This window comes from Eucyclogobius newberryi, unplaced genomic scaffold (assembly GCF_026437365.1).
Source record: "Eucyclogobius newberryi isolate DKJ021-1_F unplaced genomic scaffold, fEucNew1.0.hap1 SCAF_14, whole genome shotgun sequence".
Lineage (NCBI taxonomy): Eukaryota > Metazoa > Chordata > Actinopteri > Gobiiformes > Gobiidae > Eucyclogobius > Eucyclogobius newberryi.
Window position 1 is genome coordinate 15,601,533 of NW_027315768.1, and position 22,275 is coordinate 15,623,807.

The 22,275-nt window shown below is 39.6% G+C and overlaps 2 protein-coding genes across 5 annotated transcripts in view; both read right to left on the reverse strand.

Annotated features, from left to right (window-relative positions):
* Window positions 1-278: 278 nt before the first annotated feature.
* On the reverse strand, window positions 279-5,137 carry sp3a (sp3a transcription factor). 3 transcript variants are annotated; one of them, XM_072444462.1, is made up of 6 exons: window positions 4,966-5,137; window positions 4,489-4,577; window positions 2,974-4,126; window positions 2,510-2,696; window positions 2,041-2,237; window positions 279-1,282 (listed from the first exon to the last, which is right to left on the reverse strand). In XM_072444462.1, the coding sequence occupies exons 1-6, from the start codon at window positions 4,970-4,972 to the stop codon at window positions 990-992; spliced, it is 1,926 nt and encodes a 641-aa protein (XP_072300563.1). In that variant the 5' UTR covers window positions 4,973-5,137; the 3' UTR covers window positions 279-989. The 3 variants fall into 3 exon arrangements, with proteins under 3 accessions (XP_072300563.1, XP_072300565.1, XP_072300564.1); XM_072444464.1 differs by lacking the exon at window positions 4,489-4,577 and having other exon boundaries at window positions 4,966-5,124; XM_072444463.1 differs by lacking the exon at window positions 4,489-4,577 and having other exon boundaries at window positions 2,974-4,119; window positions 4,962-5,124.
* Window positions 5,138-10,708: 5,571 nt separating this feature from the next.
* Window positions 10,709-22,275, reverse strand: part of LOC140359514 (obg-like ATPase 1) — a 49,869-nt gene continuing 38,302 nt past the window's right edge. For both annotated transcript variants that reach the window (XM_072444471.1, XM_072444472.1), the window contains exons 8-11: window positions 18,559-18,699; window positions 17,423-17,519; window positions 14,008-14,130; window positions 10,709-11,138 (exon numbers count right to left, since the gene is read on the reverse strand). In XM_072444471.1, the coding sequence (XP_072300572.1) occupies window positions 11,037-11,138; window positions 14,008-14,130; window positions 17,423-17,519; window positions 18,559-18,699 (463 nt within the window). In that variant the 3' untranslated portion in view covers window positions 10,709-11,036. The remainder of the gene's footprint in view (window positions 11,139-14,007; window positions 14,131-17,422; window positions 17,520-18,558; window positions 18,700-22,275) is intronic.

The following is a 22,275-nucleotide window of genomic DNA, read 5'->3' on the forward strand; positions in this document are numbered from 1 at the left end:
AGGACAATTGTCTTCTATGGATTATGATATCAATAAAAATGAACACAAAGATTAATTAAACATAGTATGAAGAGTACAATGCAGAGTACCATGATCTGTCTTAGAACTAAACACAGGATGAGACTGAAGGAGCACAGGGAACATGGAGACTACTTCATACACTTTTGGTCCATCAACTCGTTTTCACATCACCCACCAGGCTCTGAAACAAATTTGTCTAAGCTCACTAGTTATCCTGAGATTGGAATCCAATTTGGCAATAACCTTCATTACATGGCTTTTTATATTAAAATGGATGGTTTAATTTGAAATCCCCAAAGGTTCTTACAAAAAACAGTTGATAACATACAATGAGCAAGTAAGGCTTTCTGTATTATAAATCAATTATGAAAGGCCTTGTATAAATAGTATTAGGATAACAGTGTATAAAATAAGAATAGTAAATTATAACAGTATCCTTACAAAGTGTGTGATTGTTTGATTTGTATCTGCAAAATATAAATTTAAAAAGGACATACAAAAGCACAGGGAGTGCGGAGAATGCAACCAAAATATACTAAAAAGAGTAGAATTGTGTGGACGTAAAACAAATACATCATTATCAACAGGGATAAAATAGGCAGTCAAAAAAACCTCAGGAGAAACATGAACATGCTTGGCAACCAAGGACGTTATGACAATACGTCATTAACAAAAGTCAAAAGAAAGTTGATCAACTTACAAATAATTTGTGAAAACACATCACAGAGATCAAAAACAAAATGGCTTCCTACATTTCAAACTACACAGTATTATACAAAATAAGGCATTTCCTTGTGTTTACTGCAACGTATTTCCACCTCAAGTCACTGCATGTTTCCTCAGTGAGCACAGAGGGCAAACATTGACTCACTACTTTGTGTTAAAATATATATTTATATATGTAGAATTTGAGTTTTTCTTCAAAACATGAATAAAAATGTATAGAGTAAGTCCATGTGGAGTGTGATTCACTCCATGACCTCAGCAGCTGCCACTGTGGTGACGAGCTGGAGCGGGATCTCTGCGTTGGCCAGGATGTCCTGGGCAGCGCTGGAGCCCTGCTGGATGTTGGTGAGGATGAGGGTGGTGCCGCCTGCTGTGGTGATGATACTGTCTGAGGAGCCTGCAGACTCCATCGAGGCCACTACCGCGCTGCCAGAGTTCACGCCTTTTTTGTTTGAGTGAGTTTTAATGTGCTTCGCCAGGTGGTCGCTCCGCATGAAGCGTTTGGAACATTCGGGGCAGACAAACTTCTTCTCTCCTGTCACACACACAATCCAGAATGAACAGTTAAGAACCAGATGTTAAATATATCATGAGGACAAATATGACACAAATTTGAACACCATTTTGTTACCGCATTTATAGTTAAATGGAGAATAATGGGCTTTTCTTTAAGATTAGTAGGATAATGAAGGTATATCACTTTTTTACACTTTTCTTTAAGATTAAAAGGAACATGGTGTTTTTTTTGACCATTGTGGTGTATGTAGTACTGTATAAAAGCAAACCTGTGTAGTAAGGTCTGTAATTACAAAAGCAGCTCATTGCATCACAGTACAACAAAAATGACCCACTTAATTTGGCTTAAACCAAATTTATTAATCAGTCTCAAGCTAGTTGCCTCCTCAGCAGACTATGAATGTGATACAATCTTCATTATGGATCTTATAAGTTAATTGATTGTGTTCTAATGTCTAATGTAATTTTGGACTCATTCTGTTGTGTCCATTCTACATTCCAAATCTACTTGATGCTTGTACAAAATAGGCACTATGTCAGATTTGTTACATGGTATGATTTTGGCAGCTTCTCGTGAAGCTTTTGTCTTAGACTAGTAAAATTACATACATCTGTCCAAACAAATTTGATTTAATCTAGTGTCGTTTTGTACGTTTGTAGGTGAAAAATCCATGTAATTACTCTTCTATCTAACATGAGTTAAGTCTTTACAGAGCACAAATTAACACATTTGTTCCATTTTTTGTAAAGTGCAAACATTGAGGGTAAAAGGGGCACCTGTGTGTGTCCTTCTGTGTCTCTGGAGCTCATCACTGCGTGTGAACCTCTTCCCACAGAACATCCAGCTGCACACAAAAGGTCGTTCTCCTGAATGCCAGCGCAGGTGCGCACGCAGGTGGGACGTCTTTCCATACACTTTACCACAGCCCGCAATGTGACAGATGTGTGTCTTCTTTTTGCCCACGCCAGCTCCCCTGACAAACAGACATAGAAAGAGACGATGTAAATTTCATCCACACCTTATATCAGACCCATGAGAATTTTTAATTTTTTTATGTCATGATAGGGTGATATTGACACATTGGGTTATCAGAGCAATGGGCAACACATTTGTGATTCGCTGTGGCAGAAAGGAATTTAAAAGGGGAAGTTATTTCATGTTCTAGAAAAGATAAGCCTTCACACATCACACATCACGCATCACACATCACACATCACAGTGCAGTTTGAAACAGGCTTGACTCACCTTCCTACAGAGTCTTTACAGTTGGGGCAGGTGCACGCCACTCTTCGTAACCTCTTGCCCTCCTGTCCGAGCTGATCGTCCTCCTCTACCATCCTGACGTGCAAATGTGACAGGTCGCTTGGGTTCAGGGTGGAGTCAGTGCTAAACTGCCAGTCTTCAGTGTCTGGCTCTTCCTTTATCCTGATGTCTGCACAGTACAAAGTGTTAATAACTCAGCCATTAACATAATAAATAACAGTGTATGAAATACATGGTCAAATTGAACATACATCATGTATGTTTAGTTATGATTATTTTCATGAAACAATACAACTCCTTTAAAGCTGAGAATCGTTTTTGTTTGTGAGGAAAATATTGCATGACTTTATGATTTACAGTATGCAGTTTATATTGTGTCGAGGGGCAAGCCCCAAAAGAATAGCTTTAGTGTTTTAGTAGTTTATTATTAAAGAGATGTACTGCACCTCCAGGAATGTCCGTCTGCGCATCCTGTGACATTGAGTTAACAGTGACTGTTTGCAAATTGGGGATAGTCACTTGATTGGATCCCAGGGTGAGCGTCTGGACTGGTGCCAGTGTTATCTGCTGAGGTGGTGTTGTAGGCAGCTGGAGGTTCTGCAAATTCTGCACTCCCTGCACCTGAAATGTTTGCCACTGGATCTGGCCTGATGGCGTGACTGTTTGGGCCTGGATGATGAAGGTGCCCGGGTTGAGAAGCTGCACATTCTGCAGGCCCTGGCCTCCGCCCACAGACTGCACTGCCTGGCCGTTAGTGCTCTGCACAGGCAGCTGCTGCAGCTGGAGGATGGTCTGAGCAGAGGACACCTGGACACTCTGTTCTGAATTTGGTTGGATGAAGCCTCCCTGCAGAGTGCTGTTAGTGTCTGAAACAGCAGATGACAAAGCTGCATCAGACAGTAGATCGGACTGACTGGATTGATTGGGTAGCGCTGCGGAAGACGTTGGCACAAAAATCTCTGCATTTGTTGTGGCATCATTCCCTGGTAGTGTTTGTGTCAGCTGGTCTCCGGACTTTGACTGATCTTCTGAAGCCTCCATTGGCTGTCCTGCCATTATTAACTGGCCATCAGCTGTGACCCCTGTAGCAATGGTCTGTGCACCAGACAGACCAAGAGAGTCCAAGTCCACACTGTTTATAGGAACAAAAGTTATGTTCCCAGGCAGTCCCATAGGCACATTAGTAACAACCTGGCCATGGCTGTTGAATGTTGAGCTGCCAAGAGAAACCCCCTGGATCTGTTGAACATTTCCAGTCTGTGATATGAGAGTCTGATTGTTAAGGATGTTTGTCACACTGCCATCAGGTAAAATCTGAAGCTGACCCGAAGCATCCTGACTCCCCTCTACACCAGAAGTGGAGAAGCTCAATTGTCCATCTGCAGTCTGTATCTGAGGAATTACTTGGTAATGAATGTTAGGCACTGAGTTGGCAGAGGAGGCGTCAGTTCCCGACGAGACAAAAATTGGCTGTGTCTGAAGGTTTTGTAGAGGAAGAACAAACTGTCCATTTGATGTTAAAATCCCTTGATTTTGGATCTGCATCATTGCGGATTCATCAGTCCCAGTCAGTTGTGAAGCTGTTGCATCATCTGTTGTCTGCAACAAAATCATAATCATGAGACTACACACTTTTCTATATTCCGAGCCATATACATTATCTTGCAATAGTAACTATAATGTTAGTCACGTGTTTTGAGCAACCGTGTACCTGGATCACATGAAATATATGTATATAAAAAACAAAGAAAGAGGGGGAGAAGCGACCACTGTTGCATTTAGCCAAAGTAGAAACAAAGTAAGATAAACGCCAGCCCCAGAAGCGAGGGGAGGGCTTTCAAACCAACAACAATAAATCTTTCCAAATTTCAATTGTGCGGTGCGTTACAGAGCTCTGGAGCCCTTCGTCAATGTTAGCATTTGAACGACACGTAGAAGCTACAAGGAGCGGGAAGCCTTACCTGAGAGCTCCTGCCATCCTCCTGTTGTAGAAAGTCGTTTTGACCGTTTTCCACGTCCATATCCGCGGGTTTTAAAGGCTTTTCTGGCGCTACAATGCAGAAAAATGACAAACTAGCGAAGTCTGTCTGAGCTAACTTGGCTAAACAACGTACACGTTTGAGTTTACGAGAACCAAACAGCAGTAGCTCAAAAAGCTAGCAACTTGTAGCTAACAATAAAATTGTATCTTCTTCAATAAATCGCTTGTTCTTCAAAAACATATTCGCTGAAATAAGATGCAAGGACAAAAAAACAACCAATCAAGATTTCAATAGCGAGCTAATCCATCTCGTTAAATGAGTAATTTGCAGAAGCTAGCAATGCTAGGGATGATTAGCAATATCATCAAGAGGCAGCACTGTGACTGTAGCTGCTAGCGAGCTAATTTAGCTAGTGGATGCCTTCGCTTAGCGGGTTAAGAGAACTCATTTACCTACCAGTCATTGCGTGACCTGCCGTTAAACGAAGTCCTGATGGTCACACGTCACCAGGCATGATCAGATTATATTGATTGTACAACAGTAGTAAATGTCAGATTTAGTATTTTGATTGACGGGCTGTGGGTAACACAAAGGGTGGGGCCTGCACTGTTGACTGGGAGCGCTTGCGTCACATGCGGAAATCTCCCCGTCCTCTGTGAATGTGATTGGCTGAAGGAAATGCGGTCCATTCTCTCATTTGCTCATTGGCACGTCAATCACCTTTTGTTGGCGCATTATGCTTGTTCCTGTGTATTACAGCGTCACACATATAACATAAAGCTTTTTTGTGTGTGGTTGTCACACTGTTTGCACCGATATAAGTAGAAAGTAGGTACTCCTTAAGGCTTTTAATACAAAAAATATTACATACAGTAAAGTTCAAACAATTATATACTCAAGTAAAAGCTAGAGAATAAGCAACTAATATGATGTGTTTTATACTGTGCAGAATAAATAAATATGTGTGTTGTTTACTGTGTAGAACAATAATTACTATTGCAGGTCAAAGGTGTATTTAGAGTTTGCTTTCATGGTCTATTGGCTTCCCTTTGTCTGGCCTAAGTTTGTATGTGATTGTGCACATTACAACATGGTGAGGCTGCATTGAAATGAGCAGCTGCAGGCCATTGTGCCAAACTCTGTGCTGGTGATGCTATCAGGACTCCACTTCTGAGTATTATTTGTGGTGTGTCAGTTCCTCACAGTGCGCGACCGCAGTGAGGCTATTTCTCTCAACCTTCAATTCAAACTTGGCCCATTACAGGCAGACTACAAAAGCACTTTCCGGGCACTCAGGAGCTCACGGCGCTGAATGGTGGATATTTCCAATCACTCTGCTGTCAATCCAAGTGTCAGGTAAACACAGGCCAATGGAAACAGCTTTAGAAAAAACATTGCACCTGTGCCTGTCTTATACTGCAAGAGTCCTTGGAAACGTATCAACCATTCCTTCAAAGACCTCCAAGTTAAAGGGAAAAGTTAAATATTCTAAAAGCAACACTTGTGAGGGTGCCAACAGCAAATGTATACCCTCAGACTTCACAGGTCCGTATGGCTGGAGCCACAACCAAGGCTCCTTGAGGTTATATTGACAGGCCTTGCATTCCCCTCATGAGAATCTGTGAAGTCTGTGGGGCAATTACCCAGTGGGGGATTCAGAGCATCTATACAGGTGTAATGTGATAGGTGTGCCTGAAAATAGAGGCATATATGATCTGTTCTCTGCATGTGACATGTTCAAGCAGCTTATGGTGTTATTACAGGAGAATGCAAAGTCAGTAGGAGCAGGACATTATGGCATCAAGTACAATACAATGGTAAATTGATAAATTGATTCAAAACCTGGAGCATCTAGAGAGATACGAGTAAAATACTCCAAACAGATGAATAATTGAACAATCGATAGACATACTAAAATAATTAGTTTTACAACTGTCCTTATGGTTGGAGGTATCAGTACAATGTTAATTATAAATACTTTTTGCCCAGAAGTAGGTCTTGTCAATAATCGATAAAAATGACAAAATAATGAATAAAATGACAAAATCACTGCCCCTTACAATATCTCGTACCAAGCAGGACATAGAACAGAATGGGTAGTTGATCTACATGGCCTATGGTGTTTAGCATTAACATATTGACAGTTGTTTCATAGCGGCTTGTCCAGAGCGAGTGACCCCACAGAGAGATGGTGCCCCGCTGCAGGCCCCATGTGGGAAACTCAAATAGGAGCCGAGATCAAACTGTAAGTGCTTCAGTGGGATCAGATTGTGGATGGAATAACAAACGTCAGACGTGGACAAACCAATGTGCTCTTTGTCTGAAAGAAAGGAAAGTGTGGAATGAATGCCTCACCAATTCGTCACTCCAAATTATTGATCAACTTGCTTTTAGCCTATTTGTGGCAAAACATTTCCATTTTTTTCTTTAGTTGTAACTTGGTTCTATGTACAATCTCACTTTGGCACATTTTATCTCAACATTGCAGATGGAGGAGAAGGAGATTTGTCTTCTTCCTCTTATGCTTTACATTAGCCGCTAACATTGTGTATTCATATTAATAAATATTTGCACTATTACTACATTATGATTTTTAACCCTTTATATTGAAAAAGGTCAGATTTTCAAAGGAGAGAAGAGTTCTGATCCAGTTAAGATATTATTGGATATAGTGTTCTTGACCAAAGATAGTGACTCCATCCATAAGGGTCAGTAAAGAAACAATATTATAACAATACCTGGCATGAGTCCAAGTGACAGAGATGAATCATCGTTCTAAAACAATATTTTAAACTATTTGTTATTAACAGTTTTATCGTACATTGTGTTGAAAATATTGTCCAAACCACAAAGACCTCAAAGTCTCAAACCTATTTTTTACACACAATGCATGACATTTGGCTTTACATAATTGTGGTCTGGTGTGCAGAAAAGTGCATTGTAGTAAGTGTTTGCAAATTCAGCTGTACTGATGATGGCTTAATATATTTATATATGTGTAACATCCCGAACCCAGGGCGGGAAAGTTTCTTTATTACAATGTACAGTAAAAGATTTGTCGAGTAAACATTGTAGATGCATTTAATGAGAAATGCCCTTTTGAAATATTTGGCAGTATATTTTGCGTTGTCCCCTGATTGAAAGACATTCCATTTGCCATGTAGACCTACTAAATGCTTCTTTATGAGATTCTCCAAGCTGTTTATGACAGTCACAACTAATAAGGCTCAACACTGGTTATTAACCTGTCTAAGGATGCCATTAATCAATGCATTATGTCTGTCGTTATATAAGATACAAGGAAACCAACGCATACCAATGAAGGTAAATGGTCAAATCTCCATTCTTTGTTCAGTTCAGGTCTATTGTATTCACAGTGTAGAGCTATGTGGCCCGACAATGGCAGTAATTACAACATGGCAACGTTTTATTGTCCTCCAAAATAAGAGATGCTTTCACAATAACCAAAGCATTTTTCCTTACAGTCCCTAGTGTGTACGAACTGAAGCTGGTTATTTATATGTTTGTTCAATATAGCACACATTTTTAGTCCTCTGTTCTTTGGTGTAGGGGAGATTTATGGCATGAGTGGGTGACCAGGACTGTGAAAATAGCAGATTTATGTACAATTATCAATTATGACATCAAGTAGACCTAAAGGTTACATTTTGTGTTTATTTATAATAAAAAATAAAAAAAAGCTTTGATACAGAGCAATGTCTCATACTGAACTTTAAGGTGTACCATAACTTTTCTGTTGAAGGGTATGCCATCAGCTTGTCGCCTTGGAGATATTAATGTTTTGCCAGGATTGTTCCACAGAATGATATCAAAGGGCCCTATCTTGCATTTATTCAATTGATGGTGCAAAATATGTTGAAAATCATGCATTCTTACTATGGGTAACTATCTTTTTCCATAGTGCTAGATATGTTTAATGCCATACTGTGGACTATTCCAAGCAGGCAGGTGGCATTTCCTCAACCAGAAAAGTTACATAATGAACCTTTATTTAAACAAAAAAAGTCAGTTGATAACAAACACGCATATTATACCAACAAATATTCCATTGGTTTTGGTTGAAGGCACAATAAAAGTATGAGATGGACTTTTAGAAAGACCAATTTAAACTGAATCTCTTAAATACTTAACACACATAAAGATTTGTCAACAATCTTAAAGAAAAACTACACTCCGCAATAAAGAAAGGCCTTGAAAATGAACCCTTATCCAATACAGGTCTAAGTCAAAGGATTGAAACTGTAAAAATGAATGTTTTCCCCAGATTTCTCTATCTATTCCAGACTTTGAATTGACTTGGAATTAAACAATCTCAAGATTAGTATCTTGAGATTAAACGACAATGAAAGTATGAGAAGATTTAATAGACTCAATGAGTATTTTCATTCAGTTCACTCTTGTGAACTCATGACCATAAACAGTTGTATTTTTCTCTAGGAGATTTACCGCCACTTTATGAAAAACAATATGTCCCACGAGTCTTCAGTGGCCTCTATACTGTGGTATATGAATAATCTTGGCTGTGGGTTTAGGTCGACCAATGGCACCAAAACTGTCATGAGAAGAATGCAGAAAGTGTTAACCCAGCAGCTTCCTCCAGTCTGTTGTTGATGAGAAGAGGAGAACTTCAGCCCTTACTTCTTAAGCCTCTCTTGGAAGTATTTTGCCAAATTTGCAAAAAAGATTTCTGCTATAGCTTTTAGTGGTATTTACTAGTGTATTGCAAGGTCAAAAGAGCCTATAGACAAGTGATGACATGTGTATAAATAACTCATCTGCACCAATCATATACCATTATAATATGTATGTTTTACAGCATTGGTAGGTAGTTGTGCCAGATTTCCTCCCCTGCACAACCATTTAAATACATGGGTTGGCACAAAGAATACAGCCTATTGTGACCATTACCCTTAGGCCCGTACATTTCTGGTTTCAATATTTCTTTTAAATTAAAGATGTATCCATTCAAAGTTGCCTTTTTGTCCTGCATCTATCGGTACGCTTACTGTGCTGCTACACGCTACGTACTGCTACAGAACTTAGTATGTGGAGCATTTCTTTGCTTTTGTGGGAGTAGTTACAATCAGTGGTTATTGCACAAAGAATTTCCAAATGCTACTCATGTTGTTTTTCTTTCCATCGCACCACTATAAACACAGTCCTATACTTTGCCACTGATCTCAAACCTTAAGAACTATAATCCATTTTATTTCCATCACAAACACTATCCTCCATGATGCTAGCACAGGCTTCGACTCCATCAACCATCCCCATCCCAAACTTGGATATGCAATTCTATCAACTAAAAAAAGAAAAAAAGAATCACCATTTTTATTCAATCTTTTTTGTTCCCATCAAAAGGCCATTTTGTTCTCGGCGGTCTTAATGGTTACAAGATATTCTGCAAAGCACTGCTGATCCGCGCCTCTTTGTTCGGACTCCTGCCGAGAATACAATCTTACTTTTGGAGCAGCGCGACGGCAGCCATACAATTCCATCAGCATAAACGCTTCGCAAACACTCACGCTCAAAGTATAGGGCTGGAAAAACACTACTTCAGACAACAGGAATCCTTTTCTGTGACAGAACGACCAAGGATTGGGCCAACTTTTATTTTCATACCATCAAAATTTCATAAAATTGAGTTGAGTTTTTGGTGGAAGAAATAGGTTTGAATGGATATCCTGTTTTATTCGCTGTGTATTTGCATTGTGCAGGGATGGGAGTAAGAAAATGTAAATCTAACAAGTCCTTTATAGCCTCTATTATTAAATGTTTTCATGTTAGTTATTTTGAGCAGTAATTTCACGATGCAAATACAAGAAGTAAAAGGTATACGCACATTTTTCAGGGCAAATTATTGATCAGCTTTCTTTTTAGACCATTTGGAACAAAGCATTTCAGTTTTTTTCTTTAGTTACAACTTGTAGCGCCGTGTACAACCCTGCTTTGGTACATATCTCCACACTGCCCAGCGCTCAGCCCCTCACACCTGCTCTGTGCATGTGCCCTTCTAAAATCAGCCTACACTTACCACGTTACACTGTGATTGTGTCCTCTTTCCCTCTGCCTTTGCCGCAGTAATGTCAGCTGTGTCTTTTTAATTCTCTAATCAGCGCTGGGCAGAGGCGCTATCTCCGTCCCCCACTCGATACAGACATCCCACAACACAACCAAATCGCTTTTTTTTTCAAATGTTTTATTGAGTGCCGACATCTGGGCTACTGTAAAACAAGCATTATCTAGCGGCGCGGGCTGGAGGAGCAGGTGCCTTTGTCCCCACTGTCAGCTGTGTCACCCGCTGGCAACTGTGATGGAGATTAATGAAGTATCTGGAGAGTAATATGCTGCTTCAAATACTGGAGTGGGGAATAGAAACGGGGGGAGCCCTGTCAGACGTTATATGATATGTACAAGGGTGGGTGCAAAAAGTAGTCACTGTAGACAAATACGGCGTGCAGAAAAGGTGTGATGTGAAGGAAGAATAAAGAGGTAGAATGGCTCTGTCACTTCTTCTTGGGAGCGTTGGGTGCGTTGAATTTGAAAAAGATGATGTCGCCGTCCTCCACAGTGTAGTTGCGGCCCTGTTGTCTGTACTTGCCAGCTGCCTGCAAGATAGCACAGAAAAACATGTGATTATGAATTATACACCTTGGCAATCCACAGTGTCTAAAGTATGTAGACATTTTGTGTTGATAAGATACTCTATTGCTGTATTTGTGCTTTTCTCAATCACACCAACTGCACGAAAAGTAAGTACAATCTCAGCGTATGCATACATTCGGTTAAATTCTATATTTTAATGTTTTTTTTTCCACTTGGTCTCATTTTAGCAGTCAAACATGTAATCTCTGCATTCATCAAAGTACGGTAGTTATTTCATGTAGGGCTGCGATTATTTTTTCGGTTAGTCAACTAGATCCGTGGTTCCCAAAGTGGGGGTCAGGACCCCTCGCAAAGCATGAGCTCGTGGTCACGAGATGACTTGGAAGATATTGATTTTATAATAATGACCCTGTATTTAATTTTATTTGAAGTGAAACCAGTATATTTTAGCAAAATAATTCCAAGTTACTACAATAAGCCACTCAAATAAACACAATTGAACGCTAAATATTTCGCAACTGGAATTTTTTGTCTTGTAAAATAGGAATACGTTTCAAACGTTTTTCTTTCTTGTGATAAATTCAGAAAATAAAATGTTTTCCATGTTCAAAGAAATCAACTATCACTTTGGTAAATTTGAATCTAAACTGTGAAGTGACACAACAGCAGAGAAAAAGACATGTATTTAAAGGATTGTTAAATTAAATGATGTATATACACCCCCAATTCTCCCGTATACACTTACATCATACAATAGCTTCCCCCGCCTTTAATCAGCCGAGTGCAAATGTCATGCCGTATGTGGTCCTACTGAACACCTGTATCCATGTTCTTCTGCGGGGGCTCGGTTCTCCCCGCTGAGACCCAGTTTGGGCTCAATCTTACAATTTTACACCACGCCTTTGATTAACCACACCATCCAACTTCTCCAGGAAACTCAAATAACTTCTCTGATTCCTTTTGTATATCGTAAGTGTTTGTTCTCCTTGCCTTGTCAACTTGCTATAATTGACTTGAAGTGCTAACACGGACAGGTTTATGCATTCTGGTTCTGCACGGCGCACAATTAATTAGAAGAATCAATGCGGCTTTAAAGCGCTCAGGAGACCATTTAATCCGGGCTCGATACTCAGAAACAGTGGAGAGAGAGAGAAAGGGGAGGGGGGAATCAATGGCTATTTGTGATCCGCTAGTATGTATTAAAGCAGACACGGCTAACTGGTTCATTTGCACTTGAAAGCAGCCATCTGGAGCAGCGAGCTTGGCTTAAGCAGATATGATTACTAATAATGTGATATCCCCATACACTGGCCCCCTGATTCAGACGGGGCCTATATTCCCACAACTGGCGTTAAATAGCATAGGCCCTTAATGCTATGGGCTTCATGTTCTTGTAAGGGATTAGGCAAGAGAGCAGTAAAGAGGCGACACGGAGATGACCTCGTCCGATTACAATGGTCAGACAGACCCAAGAGACCGGAGCGTTTCACCCACTGTCAGGAGCTTATGGGGGGAGTGGACAATACATGGCTACTGCATTAAATATCAAATACCCATTAAAAAGGATTGAATGGTAAATAGATTTTCATTTAAATCTGCCTTCGGAGATCTGAATGTGTAGCCATAATTACATTAGGCATTGGCAATAACACAAGTGTCTATCTAAGATTAAGAAGGACTAAATTTAATAGAATAAATCACTAATCTTTAGTAAATGGCACCCTACAGTGTTATTTACAAACGCTGCATGATTTATTTATGAATTTGCAGACTCCTGATTATAAAGCAATGATTGTCAAATAAAGGGGTGTGAAGAAGGAAAAACAGTGTCACTTTTATAGGATGGACTAGAGTGTGTTTGTTGTCCAGAGGTCATGCCCACATTGTCCGACAAATTCACCATGAAATCAGTTATCACACTCAGAGGAGTTCATCTGACACTGCTGAAGGATTTAAACAGTCTCATGTCACTGACTGACCCTTGCTGCCCAGATTTCCTTATTTACAAAACATCTTGTCGTGTATATATATTTATATGTATATTTCTATATAGATATTTATATATACCGGTAAATACTAGCTTTTGAGGAGATTTTTTGCAAAAGGAGGTATGAGTTTATGCAAAGATTTTAAATAATTATACAATGTAATTTATTTAAATCAAACAAAAAGTGATAGATAAAAAAATCATGACTAATTTTAAAATGTCAATTTAAGTCTACTCGAATAATTATAATTAGGTAACATTAACATAAAAAACAGAAACTTCTATTGGGGCCATTTCAGCTGATGCTAACTGGAGGGCTTCTGTTGGCTTAAGAAATTAGTTTTGGTATGAATACTATGCATACTGTACTTCACCAGCAGCAGGTGTCGCCAAAACTGCAAACTGATTAACATTTATTCACTAAACTTAAAGCCAAAGAGATACAAAAGGGCTCATGTGGAAAAGTGCATGTTTAAACGACACATCATTTTCAAATGAAACCAGTGAGTGTCCATAATCAAAGTGAGCCATACAAGCCCATTCATGTGGTCCTGATCCATGAAGCACTTTCATTTGGGCCATTTCACACTTTGTTTAACTTGCCTCTTTACATCACTGTCATACCAGCTCAGGAACTGCGGCTCTGGAACCAGCGCTCTGAGCCGGCAGAGCGCTCTATAGATGTGCTAAACGCCTGGAGAGGTGAACAAGTGCTGCCAGCCGCCAGTTAAGACACATTGTGATAAGATATGCACAGCTGGAGCGCCCTGCCACTGTTTAGGCCCAGCTTGTCAGAAGTGGTGCGCGGTAATTCCTTCCCCTGAGTAAAGGTGAACTGTCTTCTGCACTGATCACTGGAGACTACTGCTCGTCTGACGTCTCACCTTGACAGCGTTCTCACTGCCTTCCTCTTTAAAATCCTGGAATTTCATTACTTCGGCCATAATGAAGCCCTTCTCAAAGTCGGTGTGGATCTTCCCCGCAGCCTGTGGAGCCTTGGTTCCTTTCTGTCACAAAGAGAAGAGAAGGAGAGAGAGGACAGTGAATTGTTTTGCTGGAAGATGGATTGCGCCGCGTGCCCGACATGCTGTTTGATAGGGCGATAGTGGACGGAGCAGTACGGGGAGGTGGTTTTTGTTATGGGGGTTGCTGATTTGAGGATAGCTTTCCAGTCGGTTGTACCCTGCGCTAGCTCAGCCTGGACACCGATAAGACGCCAGCGCTGCTATCAATGCTTGTGTGATTCCCATTCCGTGGAGGTATTGATTTCTGTCCAAGCAATCTGTGCTCATTGTGGGTCGCTGCCCCGCTCTGTGGTCAGAACAGTGAGACCCTGTGCGCAGTGAGAGGCCATGGCCCAGAACAACCAGCACCAGGGCCTATGGACAGCAGCTACAGTGAACACCCACTCCTACTGTTGTGTCCTTACGCAAGGCGAGTTCCTTCATGTAAACTGCTTTTTGGCAATTTACCATTAAAACAAATGGAAAAATACTGTCTATCTTAAGCTTCATTTAAACTTGTATGGTCATTTTTATTTCAATTATTGTTTGGGAGTAATACCAACAGAAAACACAACCGTGAAAAAGAATATCTGACGGAAACACCCAGCGAGAGCAGGAGATGAAGCTACATGGGCTTTGTGCGGGAAACAACCTGGCCTTGTATAAAACTTCTTCTTCTTCTTCTTCTTCTTCTTCTTCTTCTTCTTCTTCTTCTTCTTCTTCTTCTTCTTCTTCTTCTTCTTCTTCTTCTTCTTCTTCTTCTTCTTCTTCTTCTTCTTCTTCTTCTTCTTCTTCTTCTTCTTCTTCTTCTTCTTCTTCTTCTTCTTCTTCTTCTTCTTCTTCTTCTTCTTCTTCTTCTTCTTCTTCTTCTTCTTCTTCTTCTTCTTCTTCTTCTTCTTCTTCTTCTTCTTCTTCTTCTTCTTCTTCTTCTTCTTCTTCTTCTTCTTCTTCTTCTTCTTCTTCTTCTTCTTCTTCTTCTTCTTCTTCTTCTTCTTCTTCTTCTTCTTCTTCTTCTTCTTCTTCTTCTTCTTCTTCTTCTTCTTCTTCTTCTTCTTCTTCTTCTTCTTCTTCTTCTTCTTCTTCTTCTTCTTCTTCTTCTTCTTCTTCTTCTTCTTCTTCTTCTTCTTCTTCTTCTTCTTCTTCTTCTTCTTCTTCTTCTTCTTCTTCTTCTTCTTCTTCTTCTATAAAGCCACTTCTAATGAACTTGTTTGGCTTCACTTTACACAGAGATCAAGCCATACTTTTTATTAGAACATAAATAATCTCACTATATTACAATACAAATGAATACATTTGCAGTTGTCAATAAATCCCAAAAAGTAACATTTTAGTGGGCAGGATAATTAACCATATTAAATCTTTCACCTACAGACGGAATTCCGGTCCGAGTCCCAACTGGAGTGGGGACTGATAAAACGTGTAATTTATATGCGTCTGAAATAATAGCGGGCGTGAATGACAAACGATGTGAGTAAGTGACGTGTGTGTTGTGCATCATTCCTGTCTGCTCAGGAACTGTTGAGCACTTTTAATTATGTATATAATCAGGTTGGGGTCAACATATTTCATGCCAAAAGAATGATGCGTATTTAATGACTCTAATACATTACCATCTCTTTGCAATCTCGTTGACGGAGCGCTCGCCAGTTTAACTACCATTAATCAGCATCAAGGTTTGTCTATGCTGAGAAAAACAGATTAAGGGGGGGATTTTTTTTTTCCATAAGGTGCACTACAAGAGCACCACATTGTCCTAGTTAAGAGCTATGCAGAGGGGGCTGATAGATAATGGTCACCTCGAGGCTGCCTAATAAAGCATGTTAAAGGATTTGGGTACACGACATTACTGAGTGGAGTTTTTACAATGCAAGATGTATTGGCGTAATATAGTTAGTCAGTGATGCTTACCTGACTAAATGCCCCTCACACACAATCAAGGCCCGGTGTAATCACTTAAGTGTAAGAGGGGAGACTTTGAAGTGAGAGGGACTTAGGGAGTAAACAGCAAACAGCCACGACATCAGTCAAAAATACGCTGATGTCACTGGACTAGAATGTAATGTGTCCCGTAAAAAAATACTACACTAATGTGGTGAGCTCACATCCTGCTCTGGCCTGTAAACAGAGCGCTGTGAACACTATTAAAGACTAGGTTTACAGGTTAAGTGCTAAAATCTAATGAGCTGTGGAGAAGAGATGGAGGGGGATTAAGAAAATTGGAAAATTAAAATATGAACATGAAATATTGGTATCTAATAGTCTATTTCAACATTTTCAATTAATTTTCACCTTTAAATCCTGCATAGGCCAAGTTGTCTCCTCTGTGTTTTGTAACATATTATTATGATTTTAACTTGATGCTGCTGTATTTGTACTTTCAATGGCATCAAGATGTTTACAAAATACATGGCCCTAACAAATGAAGGCATGAAAATAAATTATGTATTTATTATATTTTTTTAAGTTTATATTAACAATATTTATAAGTAGATGAAAATGATTGACTTACATATTTTTGGTTATTCCTCAAAAGCAACGCACAATATTTATTCAGTTATCTGAGTCAAAATAATTTAAATTTAATTAAAGAAACAACACCTCTTTAGAAAATCATGACAAACTTTTGATTTTAAATTGCACAAATGTAGAATATACACAATAGTATACATCCTAATTAATGAATTCATCATATTTTTAAAATCACATATACATATGTATAAATATATGCAATCTAATAAACTTGGACATGATCTTCCATTGCATTACCTCTTTGTGAAAACAAAAAAAAAACAAAAAAACAGTGAGTGAATGTTTGCACAATACGAGCATGTAAATGCAACATCTGTATTGATGTAACCGCTGTGATGCGCGCACACTCAGAGCGGCGGGTGGACTGTTGGGGGAGACGCACCAGGAGGAGGAGCCCCCGTGAGCCCCACAAACACTCCAATGAAAGAGCACATCAATTCTGCCACAGACACCCTCCGTCACACAGATTAGGCAGCCACAATGCCCCGCGCCTTATCTCCCGCGGCAGGAGGAGGCAGTGCGATCGGCCCCGGATGGAAACATTCTCACGCAAGTAATGGGCAAAATCAATTGTTGCTGTTCCTCAATCAATGTGGCCCCCACTTTCACCGTTCAGCGCCTCACCAGTAAATTGAAGTTATCCTTGGCCTGTAATGACCAGCTAAAGCAGCACCATGACAAAGTTGAGAGAGTGTGATATGGGAGCGGGTGACTGCAGCGGCGTGGAACCGTGGATGCTGCGAGATGATTGGCTGGTTTCTCTTACCCGCACAGTCCAGGCCCGCACCTCATCTGGGCCCGCCGTGAAGAAGTACTCCAGCTGCAGCGCTGCGTAGCCCGTCTTGATAATCTTACTCAGAGCACTGTGGGAGACATCACCATGGACAAGACATGCATTAACACAGATTATCAGCAACCTATATTTATTTGTGTTGTTGTTGCCATTTTAGTATATTTTATGTAATAATTTGACACATTTCACATGCAAATTTACACCCATTTTGTTTTATATAATTAAGATTCAACTCTGTGTCCTCCAGTTTTGAAAAAAAAAAGCACTAGGGTGAGCAGACATCGCAGCAAAAATACAAGAATGGCTCTTTTTTGACAATTCTGTGCCAAGTTAAACAAACATTTTCTCCTTTTGTAAGTGTTATAACAACATTCTACATTTGAGGTATAGGGTTAGGGGCAAAAAAGAAGCCTAAAAGATACCTGCCAAGTCATGTTTTTTGTGTCGAAAAGACTGCCTTACCTTAACGAACTATTGAAAAGCCACGTAATCTACTTCCTATCTCCAAAAGATTGTACAGAGTAAACACCTTACAACGGTAACATTAAAGTATATGAACACACAATACATTACTACAGTAGACCTTGCCATTACTTCAGAACTGGTAACTCGGGGAAGCAGAATACCTTCTACAAACTGCATATTGCCCTTTTGAGAATTTCATTTATTAAGATGATTCACATTCATTCTTCTACAAACTCATTAATTGACTAAGATAGGTCACTTCATTTCAAACCCCACATTCAACTCTCCATTGGTCCCTTTGATTAATCACAAAGCTGCACACTGATTTAGCATTTTCAAGGATTCTCTGCGATGCCTCTCCGTCTCCTGTGCTGTCACAATTTTTCTCTCCATAGACGTTTTCAGGCCAGAACAATACAGCAGAATGCCCAAGTTATAATTATACCTACAGATGACAGATGACAGTTAAAAACTTAATTTAGAGGAAAACCCTTTTGACTGAGTTGTTCGGTAAGAAGAGGGATCCTTGGCTTTATAATGGTAATTACTCTGCCATTTATTATTCTATCAGCACATGCAATTAAAGGAGTGCATGCAGAACACGGCTGATAGTGCGGTGCTGAGGAGACTGCATGCTAATTAACCTCTGTGTCTTGTGCTCCGAGCAGTAGGCCTGGATCTCCTCCTCCGTCATGTCCTGTAGCTGACTCTCCATCCCGCCGCTGAAGGGGATGACCAGGGCACCAGGGTCGTGACAGTCCACCCACTCCTTGATTTTCACCAACCTGACGAAGACACGAGACCAGATTAGAGAGTTTTGTAGAGTTAGACTGGACATATTTCAGCGTAGAGCGTGGTTTGGACACAGCGGCTTGGTTGGTTTACACAGTACCCCATTCTGAATGTTAATTGGCACCGTGAGGGCCGCCATGGGCCTGTGACTGCACAATCTGTGGAGCTGCGCTCTCTGCGGGGAAAATACAGAAATCCATAGTAATTAGCAAATAAAGTATTTAAATATATGAAAAGACTTATATGGTTTTAACAATGATAGGTGTTGATTAAACTCCAGGATTTTGCATTATTTAGTTAACATTAAAAATAATCTACCATTCATTTTGGAGGTGCCCCAAAAACTTTACTCCACTTTTCTTGTTTTTTGGTTATACTTATTCTTCTAAGATACACATAATTATATTTACTTTTCACGTGTTTTGAAAATGATCCTGCAGACCATGGATTGACTTGAGTGGGGTCAGAGGTATTGCAGGGGCCCCCCGAAAAACATTAAGAAAATGTAGTTTGAAAAACACCTTTTCATCATTTATTTGTTGAAATATTCTACTTTAAAATTGTAAGCCTACATTCATAATATTTTAATTTGTAATTTTTTGAAGAAAACATGACGATCTTGGGTTGTTAAGGGGCCGCAGCACTGCAGAGTTTGCAAATGGCTGACATAGTCTATAACTGCTATTCATAGAAACCGCAGTAGAGGTATTATTTTTCTAATTTGAATCCTGTTTATCACCATCAGGAAAAAAGAAAGTAAATGCTGAGCAGTGGGTGTTGCCGAGGTGATTGGGGAAGAGGGGAATTTTCAGAGCAATGGGGTTTTGAATGAAGTGACAACTTGAACATACATGGGTTTGTGAATGTAAAGGTGAAACCATTATAACATTGTTAAAAGCTTTTAAAAGTATATTTCACATAATATGACACCTTTAATTAAATATATATATTATCAATGTTATGCCTATAAACTGAGCTATTTCCGTCAAATGGTAGGAATGTTAAGAGTAAAAAAAAGGAAACTCCAATTTCATTTGGTGCTGAAATTGAGTGGCCTTATTACATCTAAGATGTTCACGTTGACATGATAAGCATATAATTTATCAAAATTGATTTAATTTCTGCCCCATTTTGGCCCAGTGTGAGCATAACCAAAAGAAGTAATGAAAATAAAAATAAAAAAGACCAAGCAAGTGGGAAACTGCAATCTGTTTATCCTTAAAATATCTCAATTTAATTGGTGTTTGAAACTGCCTTATTTCATCCCTCATCGTTCCCATCTCCTATTTCATCAGACTAAATCCAGGAAGTAGTATGAAACTCCCCTTTTAAACAGTAAACACTTTTGTCATTTTCCTCTGGTTTGTTGTTCTCGTGCAGCAGGAGACCTGACATTGTGGACAAAGGTATCCTTGCACCTAATGGTAACCCTTTGCCAGAACAATACAAGGGAGTTAGGGCAATTATGAGATTAGCTGGACGAGAATCGCAGGCTTGTGATTGGTCAAATCTCAGAGAACAACATCACATAGATCTATTCTCTCACACGGGGCTCCTGGGCTGGATTGATTTAGAAGGCCCCCATCATTATGTGTAATCCTAGTTTCCTGTTTAAAGCCTTTAAGAATCAAAGAGTAGGAGGGACAGAACACCTCAATACCACGGCTATAACAATGTCACCATTTTATCACCTACAGCACCATATCACAGCTCCATCCTGATCAATAGACAGTATTTATGAGCAGAACGAGGTCAGGGTGTAGGATACATTCTGGATTTTGTAAAAGTATACTTTAGATTAACTAATAAACTGACATGTTATCAAAATGACTGGAAACATCTTTATATTGTTTGGTATTAACGTACATGAAATGCGATTTGTGCAGAATGTAAAGCCACATGAGTATGTTATAGTCTTTTTCCGGTGCAAACTCTGAGAATTGCCTTACAGGTTACATTATGTTACATTATGGTAGTATGGTAGATGAAAAATAACATTTTTGTTTTTTTGTGAATATTTTAATTTTTTACACCAATAACCAGTGCTTTATTTTCTTTACTTAAAGCTACTTTTCACACAGCAAAACTAAAGTATGTGTCTAACTAGTTTCCAGCTGTTACAAATCCTTTCCACAAGCATTTATTTTCAAGCACAGGCTCAGGTGTAGAACAGCTTTTACCGGCTGCTTTCAGCTCTTATTTCCATGGCGAGACATAAAATAATGAATCATTAGATGCAGGCAGCCCACAGAGGTCTCATTTTTGTCACAAAGGCATGTTTTTTAATACATATAATACATTCTAAAAAAATAAAAATAAATAAATTATCAAAATGTAACTTGAATGTACGTTGCAATATTAAAAATTATCTAGTTAACTAGAAACTGTGCAATTTCAAAATAAGACACTGACTTTCACATGTCTCTTGATGTCCACATAAAATAGAGAAAATCGAGTCATTTTCAAAGTGGTATTTCTTGTCCCGTACAGAGCAGTGTTTGGTTGAATAAGAAAGTTTTGGGTTGTGATTTTCAGTGATCATACGCTGCACACATTTGTATTTTTTTGAAATAACATTTTTACTGTACTTACATTTTTCCCATAAAAAACAGTAACTTAATGCTGATTCAAATGTGTGTAAGATTCAAACTGGTAAAATTACGGTAACAGCTTACCGGTCAATCTACGTTCCTACCCTCACCTATAGTCAGGAGCTTTAGATATTGACCTAAAGGACAAGATCGCGGATACAAGCGGTCGAAATGAGTTTCCTCCGCAGGGTGGCTGAGTGCTCCCTTAGAGATAGGGTGAGGAGCTCAGTCATACGGGAGAAGCTCAGAGTAGAGATGCTGCTCATTCATGTCGAGAGGAGCCAGTTGAGGTGGCTTGGGCATTTGTTCCGGATGCCTCCTAGGCGCCTCCCTGGAGAGGTTTTATGGGAATGTCCCACCAGGAAGAGGCCCCGGGAAAGACCCAGGACACATTGGAGGGACTGTCCCTCAGCTGGACGTCTGCAGCAGCATCAATCACAGGACGCAGACTCAGGTGGAGACCAAACCTCCACCAGAGGCACATAAGACAGGCCCCTGCAGCCACAGCCTGGTGCAGAGGGCTCCTCTAGGAAACACTAGTGAGCCTAAAAATGAATTAAAAACTTACAATATGATTGAGCGTTAATAATAAGACAATAAATAGCACCAATACCATTTTGGGGCAGAATTAGAATTATGATATATAAATAAATATCAAATAGTAAGCCTGATAATAAATATGAATCAAAAGCTAAACTAAAAAGGTGGGCATGAAAAATCTTAAAAACATAAACGTTCTGGGCGGCCCTGAGGTCCTGTGTGTACTCTTGTGCTGGTAATAAATAAAATAAAAGATCAGAAAGGTGCAGCTTGGCAGGACCACTTCCATAAATAGTCTGTCATACGTTTGGACATAAAAGCTGAGGTTTCTGGTGATGACACAGTCAGAGGAGAATCGGGTGCACCTTTAATGTTCCTGACAATACCTCATATTCACATTTCCTCAGCTTCGCTATTCTCAGATCTATTAGCCCAGGA